The sequence below is a fragment of the Sus scrofa genome, chromosome 13 (assembly GCF_054392235.1).
Source record: "Sus scrofa isolate SSC_HxYL_T2T_F1_AM1 chromosome 13, Sscrofa_HxYL_maternal_Yorkshire_Landrace_v2.0, whole genome shotgun sequence".
NCBI lineage: Eukaryota > Metazoa > Chordata > Mammalia > Artiodactyla > Suidae > Sus > Sus scrofa.
In genome coordinates this window covers 123,656,570-123,680,755 of record NC_139395.1, presented here as the reverse complement: position 1 = coordinate 123,680,755, position 24,186 = coordinate 123,656,570, and the positions used below count along the sequence as shown (strand labels likewise).

Below are 24,186 nucleotides of genomic sequence, written 5' to 3'. Positions count from 1 at the left end.
AAGTATTAACTAAAACAGAACAAGAAATTAAGATTGGAGACAAACAGATAACCAACAGATGTGTTTCAAAACAATACATTAGCAAGGGAATCTGATAGACAAAACATGTACTGACAATTGTTTTAACTGGGTAATGGCATAGGTGCTTATTATACTATTTATTTTTACTGATATCTGAAATTCTCCATAATAAAAAGGTAACTCAGACTGAAACATAATACACCTATCAAACATTGGAAAGGGAAGAGAAAGGCAGGAGGTAGTGTGAACTAATAAACCATTCATGGCCAGAAATATGTAAAGGTGAAAAAAACTGAAAAAGAGATATAACCATTGCAGACACAACTAGAAATGATTAAAAAGGGTTGCTTCTGGGAGTTCCCGTCGTGGCGCAGTGGTTAACGAATCTGACTAGGAACCATGAGGTTGCAGGTTCAATCCCTGGCCTTGCTCAGTGGGTTAAGGATCCAGCATTGCTGTGAGCTTTGGTGTAGGTTGCAGATGCGGCTCGGATTCGGATCCCGCGTTGCTGTGGCTCTGGTGTAGGCTGGCAGCTACAGCTCCAATTAGATCCCTAGCCTGGGAACCTCCATATGCTGTGGGAGGGGCCCAAGAAATGGCAAAAAGACAAAAAAAAAAAAAAAAAAAAAAAAAAGAAAGAAAAAATATGCTTAATCATTTCTATTTTAAACAAACAATCAAGCCCATAAAATGAAAGGATCTATATTTTATTTTATTTTATTTTTATTTATTTATTTATTTAGTCTTGTCTTTTTGCCTTTTCTAGGGCCGATTCTATGGCATATGGAGGTTCCCAGGCTAGGGGTCTAATCAGAGCTGTAGCCGCTGGCCTAAGCAGAGTCACAGCAACACGGGATCCGAGCCGCATCTGCAACCTCCACCACAGTTCACGGCAATACCGGATCCTTAACCCACTGAGCAAGGCCGGGGATTGAACCCGAAATCTCATGGTTCCTAGTTGGATTCGTTAACCACTGAGCCAGGCCGGGAACTCCATGGATCTATATTTTAAACAATACTACTGAGTATTCTAAATATCATTCTTAAATACAGAATCTTTTTTAGGTTACGCTATCTCAAAATGAAAATAAGTTATACCATCAGGTTATTTCTTAATTTAAATGATTTTAGTAATTTAATTATTGGATTAAATCAGAATGAAACTCAGGAATTATTAAAAATCATCCCTACATTTTACTATTATGATCTAAAATCTAAGCAAGTCAATTTGTCATATCTTTAAACTGTTAAGTGTTGTTAAATAGCTGATGACATAATGTACCATAAGACTAATTAATTATCTTACCTCCTTTTCTTCACCAACTTGGTCCAAACTCTCATGACTTGAAGGATTATATGGAATTACTAAAAGGCCAATTTGGAACATAAAAAAAGGGAGAAAAACATAATATCCATTAGCTGAGTTTGACTTCAAATTTTCTCTTGGTTTTTATTTCTGAACAAGTGATCATCATTTAAAACTGAATACTTGTCCTACTAACAACAAATTATACATAAATGAGTTAAATTCCAAACTTTTTTTTTTTGTCTTTTATCTTTTTAGGGCCGCACCCACAGCCTATGAAGGTTAGGGTTCCGCCGGCCTACACCAGAGCCACAGCAACACGGGTTCCGAGCTGCGTCTGCGACCCACACCACAGCTCACAGGAATGCCAGATCCTTAACCCACTGAGCGAGGCCAGGGCTGCAACCGTGGCATACAGAGGTTCCCACGCTAGGGGTCTAATCGGAGCTGTAGCCACCAGCCTACGCCATAGCCACAGCCACGCCAGATCCAAGCTGTGTCTGCAACCTACACCACAGCTCATGGCAACACCAGATCCTTAACCCACTGAGCAGGGCTGGGGATCGAACCCTTGACCTCATGGTTCCTAGTCAGATTCGTTAACCACTGAACCATGACAGGAATTCCCCAGCTATATATTTAAGGTTTTGTATCTACTAGATATTTGAACACACATGCTCCTTTTCGAATTTTCTATACAGCATCTCTGTATCTTTTATATAATTGTTTTTAAATTTTACGGCCACACCCGAGGCATATGGAAGTTCCCAGGCCAGGGATTGAATTGGAGCGACAGTTATGACATACACCCCCAGCTGTGGAAACAATGGATCCTTTAACACACCGTGCAGGGCCAGGAATCAAACTCTCCACTCTGCAGCCACCGAAGCCACTGCAGTTGGATTCTTAACCCACTGTACCACAGCAGGAACTCCCTTAGTTGTCTTTTTAAAATGTCAAATGTACAGCTTAAATATTATGACTGATGTTAAGATTACAAAATATAGTTACCTAACTTTTATTTAGGAAGAATATAACGTTTTTAAATTTAGGTGAAAGATTCACAAAAAGGAGTCTTTAAATGATACTTGTGAGCAATGGTTCATGTCAGTGTCATTCTTACCTGTCTGTGCATGGTCTGAATGCATGGATGACTGGTCCATGGGCATCATTGGTTCCTACAATCATTTGCAAAGATAGAGTAACTTAGTGAACTATTTTTAAATCTCAATACCTCTCCATAAATCCAAAAACAACATTTTTTTTTGTCTTTTTGTCCTTTGAGGACTGCACCCACAGCATATAGAGGTTCCCAGGCTAGGGGTTTAATCGCAGCTGTAGTTGCTGGCCTACACCACAGCTCACGGCAATGCCAGATCCTTAACCCACTGAGCGAGGCCAGGCATCAAATCTACATCCTCATGGATGCTAGGCAGATTCGTTAACCACTGAGCCATGACAGGAACTCCAGAATATTAAAATTTAAATTTGAAAGAATACATCTTAATAAGTGAGAATTATATTACTATATATAATTTACTTTTATTATATGAAACCATACATCATTCCTATGAATGAGGTAATGTTAGTCACATTTTACTAATCACAGAATAAACAAAAAACTGATTTCAGACCATCAATTAGAAATCAAATTCAACTGCTATATACTCTGATTTATTTCTCCTCTACACCACCTACTCTTCCTTTGAGCTCCAAATACTCACTTTAAGTCTTTGGCAAAAGGACTTAGTACAGAGTTATTTAGCTGATGTCAGAAAGAGACTTCAAGATGTCTATAAACGTTTTGAAATTATATGTAAACTTTATGGGTTTCTCACTTTCCGAAGATTCTCAAAGGGGCCACTGACCCGCAAAAGGAACAGAAATACCCTCAAGAAAGTAACTGCCAGTAATGTCAAGAACAATGCTAATTCAAACCAAAATGTTACTTATTCATTAAGTTTGGGACCAATTTTAATGAATACCAGGAGGAAAGGGTAACCTTGAGAAGCAGCTTTAGTTAAAGAGTTATAATTTTAAGGCTGCTTTAAAGATAAACTCATGGGTTTTTCAATATGTTCAGCACCCATTCTAAAATACCAGTATAGTCACCAACGCTGTCCCTTTTTCCCTCTACATTTATGAACTCACACAAGTCATTCCATCACCTAAGAATGCTCAAGAATATCAACGGTAACTTGGATAAAGTATGTTCACAATTTCTGGCTTCTGCTTTTCATTAAGATTGGATTTTTACCTCCCTTTTTGTAAATTTACATGAACTAGCTAAATAATTCTACTACCAAGCCACTAATAATAATCCACTTTCACAATGTCCAAAGAAGGTACTACAGATAAACATGGTATAACCACTCTAAGAGATAACTTAGAAAAATAAGACTTTTAAAAAACGCATATCCCAGAGTTCCCTGGTGGCTCAGTGGGTTAAGGATCCAGCATTGTCACTGCTGTGGATCAGGTCACTGTTGTGGCACAGGTTCAATCCCTAGCCTGGGAACTTCCGCATGCCACAGGTGTGGCCCCAAACAAAAACAAAAACGTACATCGTTTAACCCAGTAATGCTACTTTTGGATTCTTAAGGAAATAATAAGATTCACCAGGAAGTTCATTATGATTTTCTTTATAAGCAAATTTAGAAAACAACTTAAATTTTAATCATGGGGAACACATCAAATTATAGTATAGACACATAAAATACTATGCTAAAAATGATGAAGATATAAAAAGATCAAAATAAAATATTCAATGAGAAAAATGTGTTAGAAAATAGTACACATACGATCTCACTTTTGTTAAAAAGTATTTAAGAGAACAAAACATGGAGTTCCTGCCATGGCACAATGGGATCAGTGGCATCTCTATAGCACCAGGACACAGGTTCGATCCCCAGCCTGGCACAGTGGGTTAAAGGATCTAGTACTGCCACAGAGGTCATAACTTTGGATCTGATCCCTGGCCCAGAACTCCATGTGCCTAAGTGCAGTACTAAAAAAAAAAAAAAAAAAAAAAAAAAGTCTATGCATATAAATTTGCATAGTTCTGAAAGAATATACACCAAAAGACAATGACCTTTAGATGGTAGATTTCATGGGGGATTTTATTTAATTTTTCTTTATTCATCTTTATTCTCCATTTTTTCTATAACAAACATGTTTTAATTTCATATTTAAAATAGAAAGTGAAAAATGAAAAATTTTAATTGCAGATACTCCCCAGTAATCTCACATGTTACACAACATATATAACGCATCTGACTCTTCTTACCTGAACTCTGCTTAGTACAGATGTTAGAATAATGGAAGCTATAAACTAAACAGTTAAAGAAGAGAAAAATACCTTTTAAATGGTTCTCCCTACATCATCCTAATTTAGACCAAAGGATTTTGTAGCAGATCAAAGAATTTAACCATATCCTACAAGCAAATTTGTGATAATTCCCAAATTCACAGTATGTTAACTGGACTAATGTGTTTCTCCCCACATTCTATAACAACACTGTTGAGCTGTGATTCCTTAACACACCTCTATTTTAGCCCTCTGCTCTAGCAGTATTATCAAAAATGCTCTGTTAAAAAAAAAAATTAGATAACTGTCTTACCGGTGGCAAAGAATGTCGCCCACATTCAATTGTGACAAGTTTGTGGCACTTCTTGTGAACCAGGAGTTTGCAATTGATGCATTTATATCCCTGACGTCCAAGGCCCCATATTCGATCAGTGCAGATGGCACAGTGGGCACGCTGGAGAGAGTAATTCAATAATGTCTTATTAACAAAAAAAATGGGTCATAATCATTTCCCAACAGTTTGCTCATGAAATAGTGAAAATAAGTAGCTTTCTTCCCTAACTCAATTTCCTTCATTATACATAACTTTTCCAAAGCTATGGTGGTCACAGGAAAATAAACAGAAAAGAGAGCTTGCTTTAAAGAGAATGAAATTTTCAACCATGTCATTTTGTCTAAGTCTAAGAATTTTTAGTTTTTACATAATTAAGTTCAGAGTAATAACAATAGGAAATGTGAATTAAACTTGAAAAACATACAGCAGAAAAAGCTGTGCAAGGACCCCCAAGCAAACAAACCTTCCAGGTTGTTTAAGCCAAACCCCTGTGCTGTTAAAGAATGATACCTAAGGTGACCTCATTTCAAAGCTTTTTAATTATCAGTGCTCCTGGAAGAGGAATTTGGGGATTTCAGTGGTAGCGTCTATTTACATTAATGAATTGAGAACACTAGTTTTAAAATGGAAATGGAATCTATATATTTGTAGTTATCAACAGTAGTTAAAAACATGGACTTCTGGAGACAGACTGCCTTCAAACCTTGGCTCTGCCACTTACTAGTCATGTCATCTTGAGCAAGTTATTTAACGACCCCAAACCTCACTTCTTCATCTATAAAATGGAAATACATGGTACCTATCTCACATGGTTGTTGTAGGGATTAAATACGTCACTATAAGTATTTGGAAAAGTGTCTGGGACACAGTGAAAGCCAGATAAACGTCTGCAATTATTTTCTGAAACAGTGAAAACTAAAATTACAACAGTAAATAGTTTGTAAAATAAACCTTATTTTCTAGCTGTCTTGATATACATTTAAAAAAAAAATCCAACACTCATACAGCTACTGTAATCATATAATTATATCCAATTTGGAGCATTTTTTAAGAGTCAAGGAGATGGTATTAAAAATTACTGAAGACAACAGATGTACTGCCCCAAGCAAACTGGGAATTTTAGGTCACTCTACTTCTTCCTTTAGAAGAAAATAACAAGACTAACTTCCTTTCACATAGGGAGGGAAAAAGACAGATTTCTTATATTACTAGTATTCAGCAAAGATTTACCCTGTTGAAACGCTTGGCTTGAAAAGTGTGGCCATTTGCACAATAAAGCTTTCTCCAGCGGCGTGCACCTCGGCGGTAGATGGACTCTGAAGAGAGATTAAAAATTTTGTAAAAAGAATAAGTGTGAATATAAGTTACTTTATATTTGTGATTTTTTTCATGATATTCGCTGCAAGAAAAAAACATATACTGATAAAAATCTGAAAGTGAAAAAAGTAGATTCAAGAGACTAGATGAAAATAAAGCTCATAGAGTATAAATGTTTGACTATTATTGCTTTTCTGTTTTTTAATTTTCCCCTAATTTTCAATTTTGAAAAAAATTTTAAGCCCACAGAAAAGCTGGAAGAACAATAACCACCTCCATCCTTCACCTAGATTTATCAGTTACTATCATTCTGCCACATTTGCTTTCTCCCCTCTCTAGGAAAGCAGACACATTTTTTTCTGAATCATTTAAAAATCAATTGTAGGCATCATAATGCTTCACCCTTAAATACCTTAAATAGGACTAAACCTATTTAACCTTGTTAACCACAATACCATTACCATGGTCTTAGAAAATTAACATTAATTCAATATCACCTAATATACAATTCACATGTAAATTTCCCTATTTTCTTGAAAAGTGTCTTTCATAGAAGCTTTCTTTTTCCCTCTAGGATCCAATCCAAATTCAGACACTGAATTTCATTGCTACATTTTTTTGGTCTCCTTCCTTGTATGCTAAACATTCACTCTGTCTTATTTATGTTGTTTTTCATGATGTTGACTGTTTTTTTTTCTCTTCTTTTCTAGGGCATATGGCCACCCTAGGGCATATGGAGTTCCCTAGGCCAGGGATCAGATCTGAGCCACAATGCCAGGATCCTTAACCCACTGCTCCAGGCCTGGCATTGAACCTATGTCCCAGGGCCCCCAAGATACCACTGATCCCACTGAACCACAGCAGGAGCTCTGTTGACTGTTTTGTTAAAGAGTCTAAGCAGATATTTTATATTATATCCTACATTCTGAATCTGTCTGTCTCTTCACTAGAGTCAAATCTATTATAAGCCTGTAATAATACACTTCCCAGATAAAAAAAAAGGATTACCAAATTAAAAAGTAATCAATACTTTTGGCAAAAATAATACATAGGCGTTACGTATTTCTTACTGCATCACCTCAAGAAATACATAGTCAGTGGTGTTGGTGGTATAATGGTGAGCATAGCTGTCCTCCAAGAAATAAACAAATGTGAGAGTGCTGACTCTCACTAGGTGTTCAATCACTCTCTTCGAGGCAGTGATGCTAGCTAGTTATCTTCCTTGTAAAGGTACTTTTTGTAAGTACATTATAAAGGACATTCTTAACCATGGTTTTTAATCTTTTTTATTTTTATTTATTTTTTTGCTTTTTAGGGCTGCAACCAAGGCATATGGAAGTTCCCAGGCTAGGGGTCTAATTGGAGCCGCAGCTCCCAGCATACACCACAGCCGCAGCAGCGTGGTACCTGAGCTGCATCTGCGACCTACACCACAGCTCATGGCAATACTGGATCCCAGACTCATTAAGGGAGGCCAGGGATCAAATCCATGTCCTGTCCTCATGGATACTAGTCAGATTCATTTGCACTGCACCACAAGGGGATCTCTGATTTTTATATTTTAAGAATATTTTTCCAGGAGTTCCCATCGTGTTTCAGTGGAAACAAATCTGACTAAAATTCATGAGGACGCAAGTTCAATCCCTGGCCTAGCTCAGAGGGTTCAGGATCTAGTATTGCCATGAGCTGTGTTATACGTCGCAGATGCAGCTCAGATCTGGCATTGCTGTGGCTGTGGTGTAGGCCGGTGGCTATAGCTCCAACTGGACCCCTAGCCTGTAAACCTCCATATGCTGTGGGTGTGGCCCTAAAAAGACAAAAATTTTTTTCTTAAACAAACTACAAGGTACCATGAGATCAAATCAAGTCCACCCATGTGATTTTGGTTAAGTCAATCACTATTATATATCTTGCTTATTTGTCATTAATAGTAATATTCCACAGATTTCTACACTCATATTTTAAAGCAAATGTAGCACTGAGTCTATTTAAAATTTAAGATGGAAAAATATAGTTGAAATGAATTAGAAATGTTGAGACAGCATAATACAGAAACCTAAATACAGATGCTTTTATTTTTAATTATTTATTCTGTTAGAGGAGTAACCAAAGCAGAAAGTTTCTGTTAATAATATATATATATATATTTTTTTTTTTTTCTGTCTTTTTAGGGCCACACCCATGGCACATGGAGATTCCCAGGCTAGGGGTTGAATTGGAGCTGTAGCCGCTGGCCTACGTCACAGCCATAGCAACGCCAGATCCAAGCTGTGTCTGTGGCCTACACCACAGCTCACAGCAACACCGAATCCTTAACCTACTGCGTGAGGCCAGGGATCAAACTGTGTTCTCATGGATGCTAATCAAATTCGTTTCTGCTAAGCTACAATAGGAACTCCTCTGTTAATAATATCTTAACCTATGAGAACATCTTATTTCCAGAAGCTTTCATGAACTACAACTTGATAATTTCTTTCTTTCTTTCTTTCTTTTTTTTTTGTCTCTTCTAGGGCTGCTCCCGCAGCACATGGAGATTCCCAGGCTAGGGGCCGAATCGGCGCCGTAGCCGCCGGCCTACGACAGAGGACAGAGCCGTAGCAACATGGGATCCGAGCCTCGTCCGCAACCTACACCACAGCTCACAACAACGCCAGATCCTTAACCCACTGGCAAGGCCAGGGATGGAACCCACAACCTCATGGTTCCTAGTCAGATTCATTAACCACTGAGACATGGCAGGAACTCCCAACGTGATACATCTTAAATTTAAAACAAGTTGCCTAGGAATTAAAAGAACCAAGAGACCATATTAACAGTTACCAATTTTCTTTCATCATCTAGTTTAGTAATACTTATTATACTGGGAGAAGTGTGTCAAAATCCCACCAACAACTTTTAAATAGGGAAAGTGAGCATGAAATACAATGAAAAGTTAGGAAATTTCATTTTATTTGGGAAGTGTGCTACAGATCCATAATAGATTTGGAGATGGAACTCTGGAACCAAGACTTGCTGCAATGGCAAGGCTTTCACAGGTCTGGCCTAGACAAGGATAGGATAGCTGTGAAGGCGGCGCAGGCTGGCTATAGTCCATCTGCCACTGGAAATTCAACAAAACAGTCCTAGCTGAAATCAAACCTAAAGTTTTCACTATTGCTTCAGGGGTCTAACTATCATTTATATTTCCAGATCTTCTTGTAAAGTACACAGCCCCCACTCAACTCTACACACAAATACCCATGGTTCTTTAATTTCTTCTATTCACTAATTGCATGAAGAATCATAGAAGTAAAAGTTTAGAGCATTTCACTTAATACAAAGCAAAACATTTACAATTATTCCTTCTAAAGTCACCGATATGTGCAGAAACCACAAGTGAAAATGAATTGCCATACTAATCCACCATAAAAAAGAAACAAATAATGCCATTTGCAGCAACATGGATACAACTAGAGATTATCATACTAACTGAAGTCAGAAAGAGAAAAACAAATACCATCTGATATCACTTATATGTAGAATCTAAAATATGGCACAAATGAACTTATGTACAAATCAGAAACAGACTCAGAGACATAGAGAACAGTCTTCTGGTTGCCAAGTGGGAAGGGAGAGGTAGTGGGATGGACTGGGAATTTGGGGTTAGTAGATGCAAACTATTACAGTTAGAATGCATAAGCAATGAGGTCCTACTGTATATCACAGGGAACTATATCCAATCTGCTGGGATAGACTGTGATGGAAAATAACACACACACAAAAAATATATATATATATGATTGAGTCACTATGCTATACAGCAGAAATTGGCACAACGTGGTAATCAATTATACTTTAAGAATAGGAGTTCCCATCGTGGTGCAGTGGTTAACGAATCCCACTGGGAACCATGAGGTTGTGGGTTCGATCTCGGCCCTTGCTCAGTGGGTTAAGGATCCGGCGTTGCTGTGAGCTATGGTGTGGGTTGCAGACGTGGCTCAGATCCCGCATTGCTGTGGCTCTGGCGTAGGCCGGTGGCTACAGCTCCAATTAGACCCCTAGCCTGGGAACCTCCATATGCTGCAGGAGCAGCCCAAGAAATCGCAAAAAGACAAAAAAAAAAAAAAAAAAAAAGAATAAAAAATAAAGTTTTTACATTCTCACCAAAAAAAGAGTTCTATTTCTGATTTCACTTGTGCCATTGTATCATAAATAACTCTATTCAAAGGGATAAAGTATATAAACACTCACTATCTTCTCCTGGACAGGGCATTCCAGGACGTTCTGGTACACAAGGGAATACTGAAAGACAATATACAAAAATTAACACAGCATATTTAAAAGATACAAATTACAGAGACTTTTAAATTCAAATATCAAATATACTGACCCAGTTTTCAACCTGACCCTCTCTTTGACACAAGATACTTAGCATACAATCAGTACTACTTTTGGAAGGGATCCATTTTAGTAAGGCCATAATGAAAGAAGTTCTTATAAATGTGAACATCTTTAAACAATTAATTAGAAGCTCAAAATACTCATTCCAGTCCTTGTTACATAATTAACTGATTTTTTGCCATTAGAAAAGTCAACTATTTCCTTAAATCCTTGTTGCCATGACAAGTTTGCTACAATGAAGAACTAAAACTACAAAATGTATACAAATACTAACATAAGCCATTCCTGTTTTTAAAAGGTGTATACAAAATTTAGGAATAAATTAACATTGAAAATAATGTAAGTTTTATCTTAGGAATCACATTATTTATAAAAATGCTAATTCAAATCATTTTTATAAAGAGATAGAATACAATGAAATCATATGTTTATAAACATCTAGTCAACCATTTACCATTTGTGATGTACAAAAGGACTTGGTTCAATATACAGCATGGAATATGGGAAGCACAGTTCCTGATATGTTTTTATAAGATGAAATAGAAGCTAACTTCTGAAAATAGATCTGTGATACAGTATAAAAAGTAATAAAACTTAAACTGACTTCAATATACTGATCAGTCATTTCTTTAAAGTCCCCTGTAATCTTATTCTAGAAAGAGATGACCAAAGGATGACTTCTAAAGTTCTGCCAAGACAAGGGGAGTTCCTGTCGTGGCTCAGAGGAAACGAATTTGACTAGCATCTGTGAGGACACAGGTTCAATCCCTGGCCTCACTCAGTGGGTTAAGGATCTGGCATTGTCATGAGCTGTGGTGTAGGCTGCAGACGTGGCTTAGATCCTACATTGCTATGGCTATAGTGTAGACCAGCAGCTACAGCTCCGATTTGACCCTAGCCTGGAAATCTCCATATGCTGCGGTACAGCCCTAAAAAGACAAAATAAATAAATAAATAAAGTTCTGCCAAGACAGAAACAGACTCACAGACTTTGAATAAACATGATTATCAAAGAGGACAGGTAGGAAGGAGGGACAGACGGCGGGGTTTGGGATTGGCATATGCACACTGTGGTATATGGAATGGCTGGCTAACAGGGACCTGCTATATAGCACAGGGAACTCTACCCAATATTCTATGATAATCTATATGGGAAAAAAATATGAAAAAGAATCAGTGTATGTACATGTTTCACTGAATCACTTAATTGTACAGCAGAAATTATCACAACATTGTAAATCAACTATACTCAAGTGAAAAAAAAAAAAACAAGTTCTACCAAGATCTAAACAAACTGAATTACAAATTCTGACAGGAGACAAAAATCAAACCACTATATTTTAAAAAACACACTGTAGGAGTTGCTGTTGTGACTCAGCATTAATGAACTTGACTAGTATCCGTGAGGACACGGATTTGATCCCTGGCCTCACTCAGTGGGTTAAGGATCTGGCATTGCCGTGAGCTGCGGTGTAGGTTGCAGATGCAGCTTGGATCTGGTGTTGCTGTGGCTGGGGCTGGCAGTTACAGCTCCAATTGGACCCCTAGCCTGGGAACTTCCATATGCTGTGGACACGGCCCTAAAAAAGACAAAAAATTAAAATTAAAATAAATTAAAAAAAAAAAAACAGTGTAAAGGAAAGTACAAAGGAATAATAACAAAGTATTGAAAAGAGTCATTGTATTGAAGGGAGATTTATGTTTGTTTTAAGCTTTAAAGAGTTTCCTAGGTCTGGTCTCCTAAGGCTACCCAAAATATTACATGAAATACTGCCAATGTATTGCAGTTACATTAAGCATATTAAGTGGGTTCTGCATGATACAAAAAAATTTGAGCGGTGGCACAGCAGAATGAAAAGAAAACAGGTGTGGAATCGGAACGTCTAAATTTATAAGCCAGGTTTATAATGTACTAGTTATATGACTGCTTAGTTTATAGGTCCTTCATTCTGTACTACTACCCACTTCTCAGGCCTGCTGACATTTAACACACTAATGTCTATGATACCTCTGTAAATAGTTTCATGGTTAACCCTTAAGCAAAAGAAAGGACATTTAAGACGTCTTACCTTTCAAAATCGTTATTTGCATACATTACAAAACTGCAAGGGGATGACTTAGGTTCTATTGGGCTCACAATTCTTAAATTCTACTCTAAGATGATCATAGTTTAATATGTAAGAAGGCACACACAAATAACAAATTTTTCAAGATTATAAAAAGCTGACTGATTTTTGTCTTCTTTAGCATTTGAGGTACTACTGAATAAGGACAATTACACAGTAATGAGAGATAAAGATTAAGAAAATGAAAAATCTAGGGTTATCTAAAAAAAAAAATTACAGCTCTAAATTAATAAGAAATGACTATTCCTTTACCATGAATCAAAAGTTCAGAATCCTTGTTTAGCTCATAAAGCCTAAAGGCTTCTTCTAACTCCAACTGAGATGATACTGTACACGGGTCTCCTGAAAAATATAAAAAGCACAATAAAGCTCACTTTTGAAATCATCTAAATGTGATTAATAAATAATTGAAACTACATAAAACCTTCCGGAAAAAGAATTACATACACAGAGAGAAATAACTGATAAGGACACATCTTTTAGATATTTAAACAATTCTGTTCTCTGAAGTAGGTAACATAACTTCCATCCCTAGTTCTACAAACTATTACATGAGATTCACAGATAGCAAACTTTATACATATGAAACCATTTAATTCTCGATAATTATACATATTCAAAATACAGCAAAGAGAATCTATCCTAAGCACATTTTAGACTGTCAATGCAATTATGACTAATGGCCAGGGATAAGCCTTCTGTTACCTGTTTCTTTAAAAGAAGACGTGAAAGTGGTTTCATTGCCACAGTATGGTCAATGGAAGTCTTTAATCATTTTATCAAATTTTTCCTTCACCTGAGAGCCTACTTACCGAAGGTACACAGAAAGGAAACACAGCTACTAAAGTACTCTGGACTAGGAGTTCCTGTTGTGGCACAGCAGAAATGAATTCGACTAATAATGAGGATGCAGGTTCAATGAGGATACAGGTTTGATTCCTGGACTCGCTCTGTGGGTTAAGGATCCAGCATCGCCTTGAGCTGTGGGGTAAGTCGAAGATGCAGCTCGGAACCCACGTTGCTGTTGCTGTGGCATAGGCCGGCAGCTGCAGCTCCAATTTGACCCCTAGCCTGGTAACTGCCATATGCCACAGGTGAGGCCTTAAAAAGCAAAAAATGAAATGAAATGAAATGAAACGAAATTAAATAAAATACTCTGGACTAAAGAGTAGTCCTACTTGACTGCTTTTCAATGTAAATGCATAGTTTAGTAAACTCACACACAGAGAGGGGACGAAGAAACATTTCTCTTAGTCAACCAGCCAGTAAACTGAGTCAACACTGGAAATCAATGGGATGGCACGGCTCTCTGCACCATGGCATTCCTCAATGAAAAAGTCATTTCGAACATAGTTGGGGCCCGAGCTGGATTCTCCACACTGTCATCGTTTGGTCATTCCTGTGGTTACACCAAACATGAACACACAGGAGATGCCATCAATCCTGTCCAAACCTCAATCACTCTCAGCAGGGAACTCGGTCTACTACTTGAGTGGGTGAAGTCACCTCCTCTCCTGCAGATGCTAAGAAATGCGTGCCTCTGTTCTTTCCTCCAACTTGGCCACTGACTTCCTTTTATTTTCTCTGGGTGTTATTCCACTAATCTTCCTCAGTTCCATCTTCACTTTTTTCTTTCCTTTCACTAGCTCTTCTTGGGCAAAGACATGTTTGAGTCCCCTCCTCAAAAACCTCTCTCCTGCTCAGGGTGCCATTCCATTCATTCTGAAGCCACAGGTCTCAAGAGTGAACTGCAGACTGAAACTGGAGAGGGTGAGTGAGAAGAAGGGGAAGGAAGAAAAAGGGGTAGGGTCCTTGATTGCAGCTTTTAGTCCAAACACTACTGAACTGCTGTATCTAAGGTGATGAAAGCAGCTGCTGAAATCAATGGCATGTTTTGTCTTTATTCTGCTGACCATCTAACAATGTTGTCCACTGACTGTTTACAGAGATTTTGCATCTAGGCTTCTTAAACACTATTCTGCTGGCTTACCAACTCTTCTTTTTAACTTTTTAGAATTTTTCAAACATATCATAAAATCCTGTTTCACCTGCATACTCACACACTTATCCCCTCCCCACCATAACATTTTGAGCAAAATCCTTATAACCCTAGATTAAAATCCCTTAATATGATCACAATATCATTATAAACCTATAAACACCAGCAAAAATTCACCATGAAATATCCAAACATAAACACAGGGAAAGGAATGAACTTTTATCTTACATGAAAGACAAAAATTAAGTCAAAAGCGATCAAATACCTAAATCCAAGAGCTAAAACTACAAAACTTTTGGGAGAAAATAAAGGGAGAAAACTTCATGACACTGGATTTGGCAGTAATTTCTCAGATGACACCAAAAGCACTAGTTAGGAAAAAAAATTGTTCTACATCAAAATTAAAAACTTTTGTGCATAAAAGAACACTATCAAGACAGTGAAAAGACAACCCACTGGAGAAAGTATTTGCAATTCACCTACCTGATAAGGGATTAATATCCAATATATATATATAGAACTACAACTCAAAAAAAAACAAAAAACAAAAAAACCAACACAATTAAAAAAAATGAGCAGGAGTTCCTGTCTTGGCTCAGTGGTTAATGAATCCGACTAGGAACCACGAAGATCCGGGTTCCATCCCTGGCCTTGGTCAGTGGGTTAAGGATCTGGCGTTGCCGTGAGCTATGGTGTAGGCTGCAGACGCGGCTAGGATACGGAGTTGCTGTGTCTCTGGTGTGGCCGGTGGCTACAGCTCCGATTAGACCCTTAGCCTGGGAACCTCCATATGCTGCAAGAGAGGCCCTAGAAAAGGCAAAAAGACAAAAAAAAAGAAGAAGAAAAAAAAAAAAAAAAAAACGAGCAAAGGTTATTTCTCCAAAGAAGATATACAAATGGCCAATAAGCACATGAAAATATGCCCAACATCACTAATCATTAGGAAAATGCAAGTCAATGAGATCCCACTTCACATCCATAAGGATAGCTATTGTAAAACACAATCAATTGATGAATGGATAAATAAAACATGGTATCCATACAATTAGCCATTAAAAAAGCATTAAGTATTATTACTCTATATATTATGTCTAGATCAGGCAAATCTACAGAAACAAGAAGTAGATTTGTGGTTTCCTAGGTCTGGGGACAGTGGATGTCTTATAAGCATCTTGATTTTTTAAAAAACTTAAACATCAAATCCAATTTTCTCTGGGCTCACTGGCTGTTTTTGATGTCCTAATGGGCTATTTCTACAAATTTTTCAAAAAAATCTTAAAAGCCTGAGCCAAATTCAACTCCCAGCAAACTGTGATTTCCACAATTCAAGTGACTTCCACAATCAGGGTGAAATTACTGCAGTAGTATGAATCAAAAAAAACCCAAAACTTAACCACCTCACTTTCTGAGTAACCTGAGGTAAACCACTTCTTTAAGATGACCCCTGATTTCCTTAAATTCAGAAAAAAAGAAGAGATGAGACAAAAACTGATTAAATGCTATTTGTAATGCACTGAGAGTATCTTAATGAAAAGGAACTTCAGAAATAAACACAAAAATGCACAAATGACACATTTAAAATACATATAAAATGAACAACTAAATTAAGATCCTTGCAAAGATTAAAAATCCCTATGAAAAATAAACAATTTTGCATCAGGATGACAGGATTATAGATGCAGTTTTTGAGGTTTTCTTTCATAACTTTAAAAGCTGACTTAATATTAGATTCTAAAACAGCATCTACAAGATACCAAAGGCCTAGAAAATCTTTAAGAAGTTGTGTGTGTTGGAGAAAAATGCTGCATTCTCAATTCATATCAACCTAGATGGTTACATGCTCCTGGAACAAAAGAAGAAACCAGCCAGAGATTACAGACTGTATAAAATAGATAAATGCCATATTAAATAAATTATGTACTTAGTAAATTCCTGAGTCAGGCCTTTAAAAATGAACATCAAAAAATCTCCCAAAGAGGTGTCTTTCAGTACGTCACACAAGGTTCTCTTTTAGGTTCCAGATGGCATCGCTCGTGTGACTTAAGCAAAATTACTTCTTTGAGCTTTAATATTCTCCTATGTTAAAACAAGTGCTATTATTTATATTACAAGGATAATGGAAAAACTAAAGATCATATATTTAAAAGTGACTCATAGTATGCTTGGTTCATTGTAAGTATGGCTTTTATTATTGTACTTTGATTAAAGGCCATGAATGGAATTAACTATTTTCAAAGGTATCATAATAATCATATTTTTAAAAATCAATTTTTCCCTTTTGCTAGACATTGTCTTTTTGCCAGACCAGTATCTGCTTGCTGTTGGTTGAAACCTAAGGCAGGTCAAATACCTGCTTTCAACACATACATAGAGATTGATGCTTTTGAATAACGACAAGGAAGTGTGAAAGTAAAAGTTAATCAATGACATTACGTATATTCAAATCTACTTTGTTTTTATTGGACTGAATGTCTGATTCAGGTATTACCTTTTTAGGCCAACTGTTTAATGTCTGATAAAAGCTAGCCACGTAACTCAGAAGTAAAACATTCCATCATGAATCATCACAGTCATCATGAAACAAAGATGAGATAAAAGCTATTTTTCAAAGCCCACTCAACTACTAAAGTCCAAACTCATATCCTAAAACAGGCATACACTGAAAGTGAAATTTGCTTAGTTCAATGAATTTCAAGGTAATGAAATCATATATTAACCAGCAGGTCTGGTCTTTTTTTTTTTAATGCATCTGCATTTTCTTTTGACCTACAAAAACAAAGAAATAAATTAGAGCGTGAACCTCAAAGTGTTTGGTAAATATGTAAGATCCCATTATTTATGAGATAATTTTACAAGGTGTAAAACACGACACACATAGGCAACACTAGTTACAGGTATTTTAGACATGGCTGAATACAGTGCCCCACATCTGAAAGAGCACAGACTGAAACCAAAGTTGGCAACCTTTAATATTTGCCTGAGACAGCACCACCACACTCCTCTTCCTGATCTTTGAGCCTTCCATAGATTTACAAATTCAGTCTCTGTTCCTATCAAGACCTTCCTATGGCCACCTTGCCCCTGAACACTGGGTTCAGGACACTGTATATGACTTCTGAAAGTCAGAGCACTCCTTACTTTAAGGGTTGCATTGCTTAAAATGTAGATTTGTGAAAATTTTCCAAGAATGCTATGGTGTTTAGGTATTCATCCTTTCAATATCAGGCCCAGCCACAAATAGTAATGGATTTCTGGCTTCCTTTTTTTTTTTTTTTTTTTTTTTTTGGTCTTTTTTTGCTATTTCTTTGGGCCACTCCCGCGGCATATGGAGGTTCCCAGGCTAGGGGTCTAATCGGAGCTGTAGCCACCGGCCTACACCAGAGCCACAGCAACGCGGGATCCGAGCCGCGTCTGCAACCTATACCACAGCTCACGGCAACGCCAGATCGTTAACCCACTGAGCAAGGGCAGGGACCGAACCCGCAACCTCATGGTTCCTAGTCAGATTTGTTAACCACTGCGCCACTACGGGAACTCCGATTTCTGGCTTATTGCTTCCTTCCTTCTTGAAGGTGGAAATCAGTGATTACCCAGAAGTATATGCCATCCTATCAAGCTGCCCATCCTCAATTTCCACTTCTGGAGAAAATAAACTAAGAGAAGGTGTATTTAACTCTCTACCTAAAACAACAGAAAAATGAGACAAATGAAAACATGGTTCAAGATATTGGAAATCAAGCAATGAAGGATCAAATGTTTCCAAGTAACTTAAACGCATCCCAAAACAGAGCTCAAAAATATTTATACAGGAGCTCTTGCTATGGCACAGTGGGTTAAAGATCCGGCACTGTCCCTGAGACAGCATGGGTTCAATCCCTGGCCTGGTGCAGTGGGTTAAGGATCTGGCATTGCCACAGCTGTGGCACAGTCACAGCTGCAGCTCAGATTGGATCCCTGGCCTTCGAACTTCCATATGCCACGTGGGCGGTCAAAAAAAAAAAAAAATATATATATATATATACACATAAAATGTATTCAATGTGCAATAAAGCAAAAGTTACAATGTCCAGAATCTAATAAAATATAACCAGGCATGTGAAGAAGTAGGAAAATATGACCCATAACAGGAGAAAGATCAATTAATTGAAATTAACCACAAATTGACACCAATAGAAAGAACCTGGAGACAGGGACATTAGAAGAGTTAATAATAATTACATCCAATATGTTCAAAAGTTAAGGATATTGTGCATATTAAGTTAACACAGAAGATATTTTATTTTTTGCTTTTTAGGACTGCACCCACAGCATATGGAGGTTCCCAGGCTAGGGGTCAAATCAGAGCTACAACTGCCAACCTACTCCACAGCCACAGCAACACAGGATCCAAGCCAAATCTTCAACCCACACCACAGCTCACAGCAACACCAGATCCTTAACCCACTAAGTGAGGCCAGGGATCTAACCCACAACCCCATGGTTCACAGTCGGATTCAATTCCGCTGTACCACAACAGGAACTCCCATGGAAGATATTTTAAAAGATCCCAATTAAATGTCTAAAAATAATGCTACAATGTCTAAAATAAAAAATACTCTAGAGGGAATGAATGGCAATTAGAAACTGTAGAGCAAAAGATTAGTGAACTCGAAGACATAGGAATAAAACTCTACAAAAGGAAATGCAGAGGAAAAGACTAAAAAAGGAAAAAAATAAAAGAACAGAGCATTAGTGGACTTTATGACAAGTTTAGGAAACCTAACACACATGTAACTGGAGTCCTTCAAAGAGGAATCTGGTGACAGAAAAAAATTTTTGAAGAAATAATGGCCTTTTTCCAAATATGATGAAAACTGTAAATTCATGGGTCCAAGAAGATCAACAAATCTCAAAATAAGAAACATAAAGAAAATTAAACTAAGTCTCATCACTAACAAATTGCTTTATCTAGTGATAAAGAGAAAAATCTTAAAAGTAGCCAGCGACATGTTACATATGGAGAAACAAAGGTAAAGATGACATAGCAAATTTTGCATCAGAAACAATGCAAGCAGTACAAAATCAGTGTAGTGAACAGTAAAAAATTATCAACCTACAATTATTTACCCAGCAAAATTATCTTTCAAAAACAAGGGTGACCTGGAGGCATATTCATAGAGTAATTCATAGAGACAGAAAGGCAAATTCATACAGAAAGTAAAAGAGTGGTTAGCAGGAGCTGGAAGAGGGGGAGTGGGAAGTTACTACTGATAGATATAGAGTTTTCGTTTAAGAGGATAAAAAGTTCCAAAAATGGGTAGTGAAGATGGTCACATAACATTCTGAATGTGCTTAAATGTCTCTGAATTGTACATTTTAAAAAGGTTAAATTGGGAATTTCTGTTGTGGCTTAGAGGAAATGAATATGATTAGCATCCATGAGGACACAGGTTCAATCCCTGGCCTCGCTCAGTGGGTTAAGGATCCGGCACTGCTGTGAGCTGTGGTGTAGGTCACAGACACGGCTCAGATCCCGAGTTGCTGTGGCTGTGGTGTAGGCCAGCAGCTACAGCTCTGATTGGATCTCTAGCTTGGGAACCTCCATATGCTGTGGGTGCGGCCTTAAAAAGACAAACAAACAAACAAAAGAAGGCTAAATTGGTAAAAAACAATTTATGTTATGTATAGGTTATCACAACTTTTAAGAAGAGGAGTTACTGCTGTAGCACAAGGGGATCAGCAGCACCTCTGCTGCACCAGGACACAAGTTCAATCCCTGGCCCAGCACAATAGGTTAAAGGATCCATGGAGTTCCCGTCGTGGCGCAGTGGTTAACGAATCCGACTAGGAACCATGAGGTTGCGGGTTCGATCCCTGCCCTTGCTCAGTGGGTTAAGGATCCGGCGTTGCCGTGAGCTGTGGTGTAGGTTGCAGACGCGGCTCGGATCCCGCGTTGCTGTGGCTCTGGTGTAGGCCGGTGGCTACAGCTCCGATTCAACCCCTAGCCTGGGAACCTCCATATGCCGCGGGAGCGGCCCAAGAACCAAGAGATAGCAACAATAACAACAACAAAAAAAAGACAAAAGACAAAAAAAAAAAAAAAAAAAAAGGATCCAGCATTGTGTCAGCTGTGGTGTAGGTCACAACTTGCAGCTCAGATCTGATCCCTGGCCTAGGAACCCCATATGTCATGGAACACCTGCCCCCCCCAAAAAAAGAATTAAAAAAGGGGTATACTAGTTCTCTATCCACAGAGTGAACTTTAAGACATAAGGTCCAGTTAAAAAAAAAAAAGGAAGTTTCAAAATAAATGTTGAATAATGAATGCCATTAATGGAATTTAACAGTACATGAAAATACTATACTTGGTCATATATATATATATATATGTGTATATATATAGAGAAAGAACAGTGACAAATAAGTGGTTGTTTGGGGATGGAAGGACGGGAGTGAGAAAACAGTTTAGATTATTAACTTACCCTATGATGGTAGCTGGCTCTTAGAGAGGCAAAGATGACAATGCAATTGGAGACAGGTCTGGGAGAGGCTCTGATGGCCTTTCTTGCTGCATCTCTCAACACATCCCCACCCCACCACTTCAAGGGATTTCTCCCAAATGGGAGAAACGGTAGCAGTATAAACAGTAGCAGTCAGAATTTACAGAATATCTGGAGCACAGATATTTACTCTACAGTTAATATAGTACAAATGTCCTCAAAACACATGCACAAAGATATTCCCTGCACCAATATTTTTGACAGATAAAGTGCAAACAATCCAAATATCCATCAAAAGGGGACCAGTTAAATAAATTATGGTATAAGATTGTTTTATAATACTACAAAGACTTTAAGAGGAATGAGATAAGTCTACATGCACTGATGTGGAAAGCTATCTATAAGACGGTAAGTGAAAATGCTTCTATAATATTAGTCCATTTTTAAGAGAGAAAAACATTGTTACCCTATCCCTTCTAGTTGTATATTCACAGAAAAAGATACCATCAATTTGTTCATAGCAGCTATTTCTGGAATCTGAAGATTCCCAGAGATCTTTCTCCTTCAAATAAATCAGTATTTTTGTTTTAAAAGCATCCATTATTCTCATTAACAACTTCAATAAGAACCAAAATACCCAAAGGCTAATTTCCAGTAAAAAAGAAGTGACAATGGAAACACAGTTAAATTTAAACCAGGTAATCAGATCTTGAATAAATTAGAAATTTATAGAATTAAAAATTTAGAAAGTAATTATTAGGTTTGAAGTTTAAAAAGTTATATCCATAAGGAAAAACCATCACAGGTAAAACGTGATGAAATATAAAGTCACATTTATCATTCTCTGTACCACACACTGCCTCACTGCATATAAGAACAGGGATGTGATTATTACAAAATTACTATTCATTCTAAAATATTTAGGTTAAGCAAACCAATTTTTCAACATGCACATCAAATCTGTAAAACTGGTTTTGAACACAAAGAAAAAGAGCAGTTGTCATAAACCTGTTTAAAGAAATGAAATAAGCTTAGGATCTTTATTTGCTCTAATTAAAACCCCACAATTAGAGGAGTTCCTGTCATGGCTCAGCGAAACGAATCTGACTAGTATCCATGAGGATGCAGATTTTTTCCCTCACGTCACTCAGTGGGTTAAGGATCCAGCACTGCCGTGAGCTATGGTGTAGGCTGCAGACACGGCTTGGATTCCAGTTGCTGTGGTGGTGGTGTAGGCTGGCAGCTATAGCTCCGGTTCGACCCCTAGCCTGGGAAACTCCATATGCTGTGTGTGTGGCCCTGAAAGACAAAAAGCCCCACAATTAAATGTTTAGTTTTTAGAAAAATGTTTCTCTGAAATCTCAGAAATCAAATTACTGTCTTTCGTCCTCCCTGAAAGACAAAAAATAAACAAACAAAAAACCCCACAATTAAATGTTTAGCTTCTAGAACAATGTTTCTCTGAAATCTCAGAAATCAAATTAGAGTACTGTCTTCCACTGATCCTAGGGAAAATTTCTTCTCCATATAAGCATGCCCCAATGCTACATGACTGAAAATAAAGGTGAAAAACTACAACTGAAAAATAACTGCAAGGAATTTAAAAATAATTACTACTGGCTCTGTATGCCTAAAATTAAGAAAAGACTGGTATCAGAATTAACCAGGGCAAGAAGGATCGCATGGAAATCAGCAGACCTTAATGAAAAGTTTAAACTTTTACTTGAATGAGGCAAAGGCTACGGTTTTATAGTTTTCCCCAGAAAATAAGGACACTTAATAGCTATTTAGAGAGAAAGAAATATGAGTTGCATTGTAAAAGGAAAAGACTTCTGTCAGAGAATTTAATTTAATTTACTATGTGAATCTGTTAATTAAAATACACTATTAGGTTAAGAAAACAATAAGACTAAACTGCAACTCCCAATGCTTAACTCTCTAATAACTGGTATAAAACTAACTGGGGAAAGGCCTGCTACTGCCCTTTTGTACAATTCACAAGTATTTTTTGAGCATACTGTTACTGAGTACTGCTCTAGGCACTAGAACACCACGGAAAAGACAAGATCTCTGCTTTTATGAAGCTTACATTCCACATACAAATATGATACAAAGTGAATAGGGGTCAAGAGAATATGACATTTAAAACCTGAAAAGACAAGAAAGAGACAGCCATGTGACAATCTGGGAACTAGCTCTCCAGACAAAGAAGACAAAGGCCTAAAGGTACTATAAAAAAAACTTAATGGATTGTCTCTAAACCAATTTCTTTTGATAAAATGCATTATCTAGTGATTCCATGAATACTACATTTTGAAAACCACTGAATGAAAAAATCCTAAGAGGCAAATAGAGGACATGAAATGATCAAAACAGGATTAAAATGAGAGTAACACTAGCTCATGGTAAGAATCAGTTTATTGATGTTAACTATATTCCATACACTTTACTAAATTACATAGTCTCATTTTTCAGGCTACAGACATACTGTGAAATATCCACATCATTTATAACAACAATACTTTAAACAAACCTTTTGATAGAGTGGGTCAAAAAGTGGTGAAAAAGATGAAGATACTCACTCTTACTCTTAAGCAGTATAAAATTTAAAATACAAGCTAGCATTTCACTTACTAGATTTTCTTTCTTTTTTTTTTGTCTTTTTGCCTTTTCCAGGGCGGCTTCCTGCGGCATATGGAGATTCCCAGGCTGGGGGTTGAGTCAGAGTTGCAGCTGCCAGCCTACGCCAGAGCCACAGCAAAGCAGGATCCGAGACGCGTCTGCAACCTACACCACAGCTCAAGGCAACGCCGGATCCCCAACCCACTGAGCAAGGCCAGGAACTGAACCTGCAATCCCATGGCTCCCAGTTGGATTCGCCAACCACTGCGCCACAACGGGAACTCCTAGATTTTCA

At 37.5% G+C, this 24,186-nt stretch overlaps 1 protein-coding gene across 3 annotated transcripts in view; it reads right to left on the bottom strand.

Moving 5' to 3' along the window:
• PRKCI (protein kinase C iota) overlaps positions 1-24,186 on the bottom strand; it is an 84,812-nt gene that overhangs the window by 33,514 nt on the left and 27,112 nt on the right. For all 3 annotated transcript variants that reach the window (XR_014824300.1, XM_021069795.2, XM_084990243.1), the window contains exons 3-8: positions 13,044-13,133; positions 10,516-10,566; positions 6,199-6,284; positions 4,948-5,088; positions 2,451-2,505; positions 1,328-1,386 (exon numbers count right to left, since the gene is read on the bottom strand). Coding sequence is in view for 2 of the 3 variants with exons in the window: in XM_021069795.2 (XP_020925454.1) it covers positions 1,328-1,386; positions 2,451-2,505; positions 4,948-5,088; positions 6,199-6,284; positions 10,516-10,566; positions 13,044-13,133 (482 nt within the window). In the remaining variant the exon portion in view is untranslated. The remainder of the gene's footprint in view (positions 1-1,327; positions 1,387-2,450; positions 2,506-4,947; positions 5,089-6,198; positions 6,285-10,515; positions 10,567-13,043; positions 13,134-24,186) is intronic.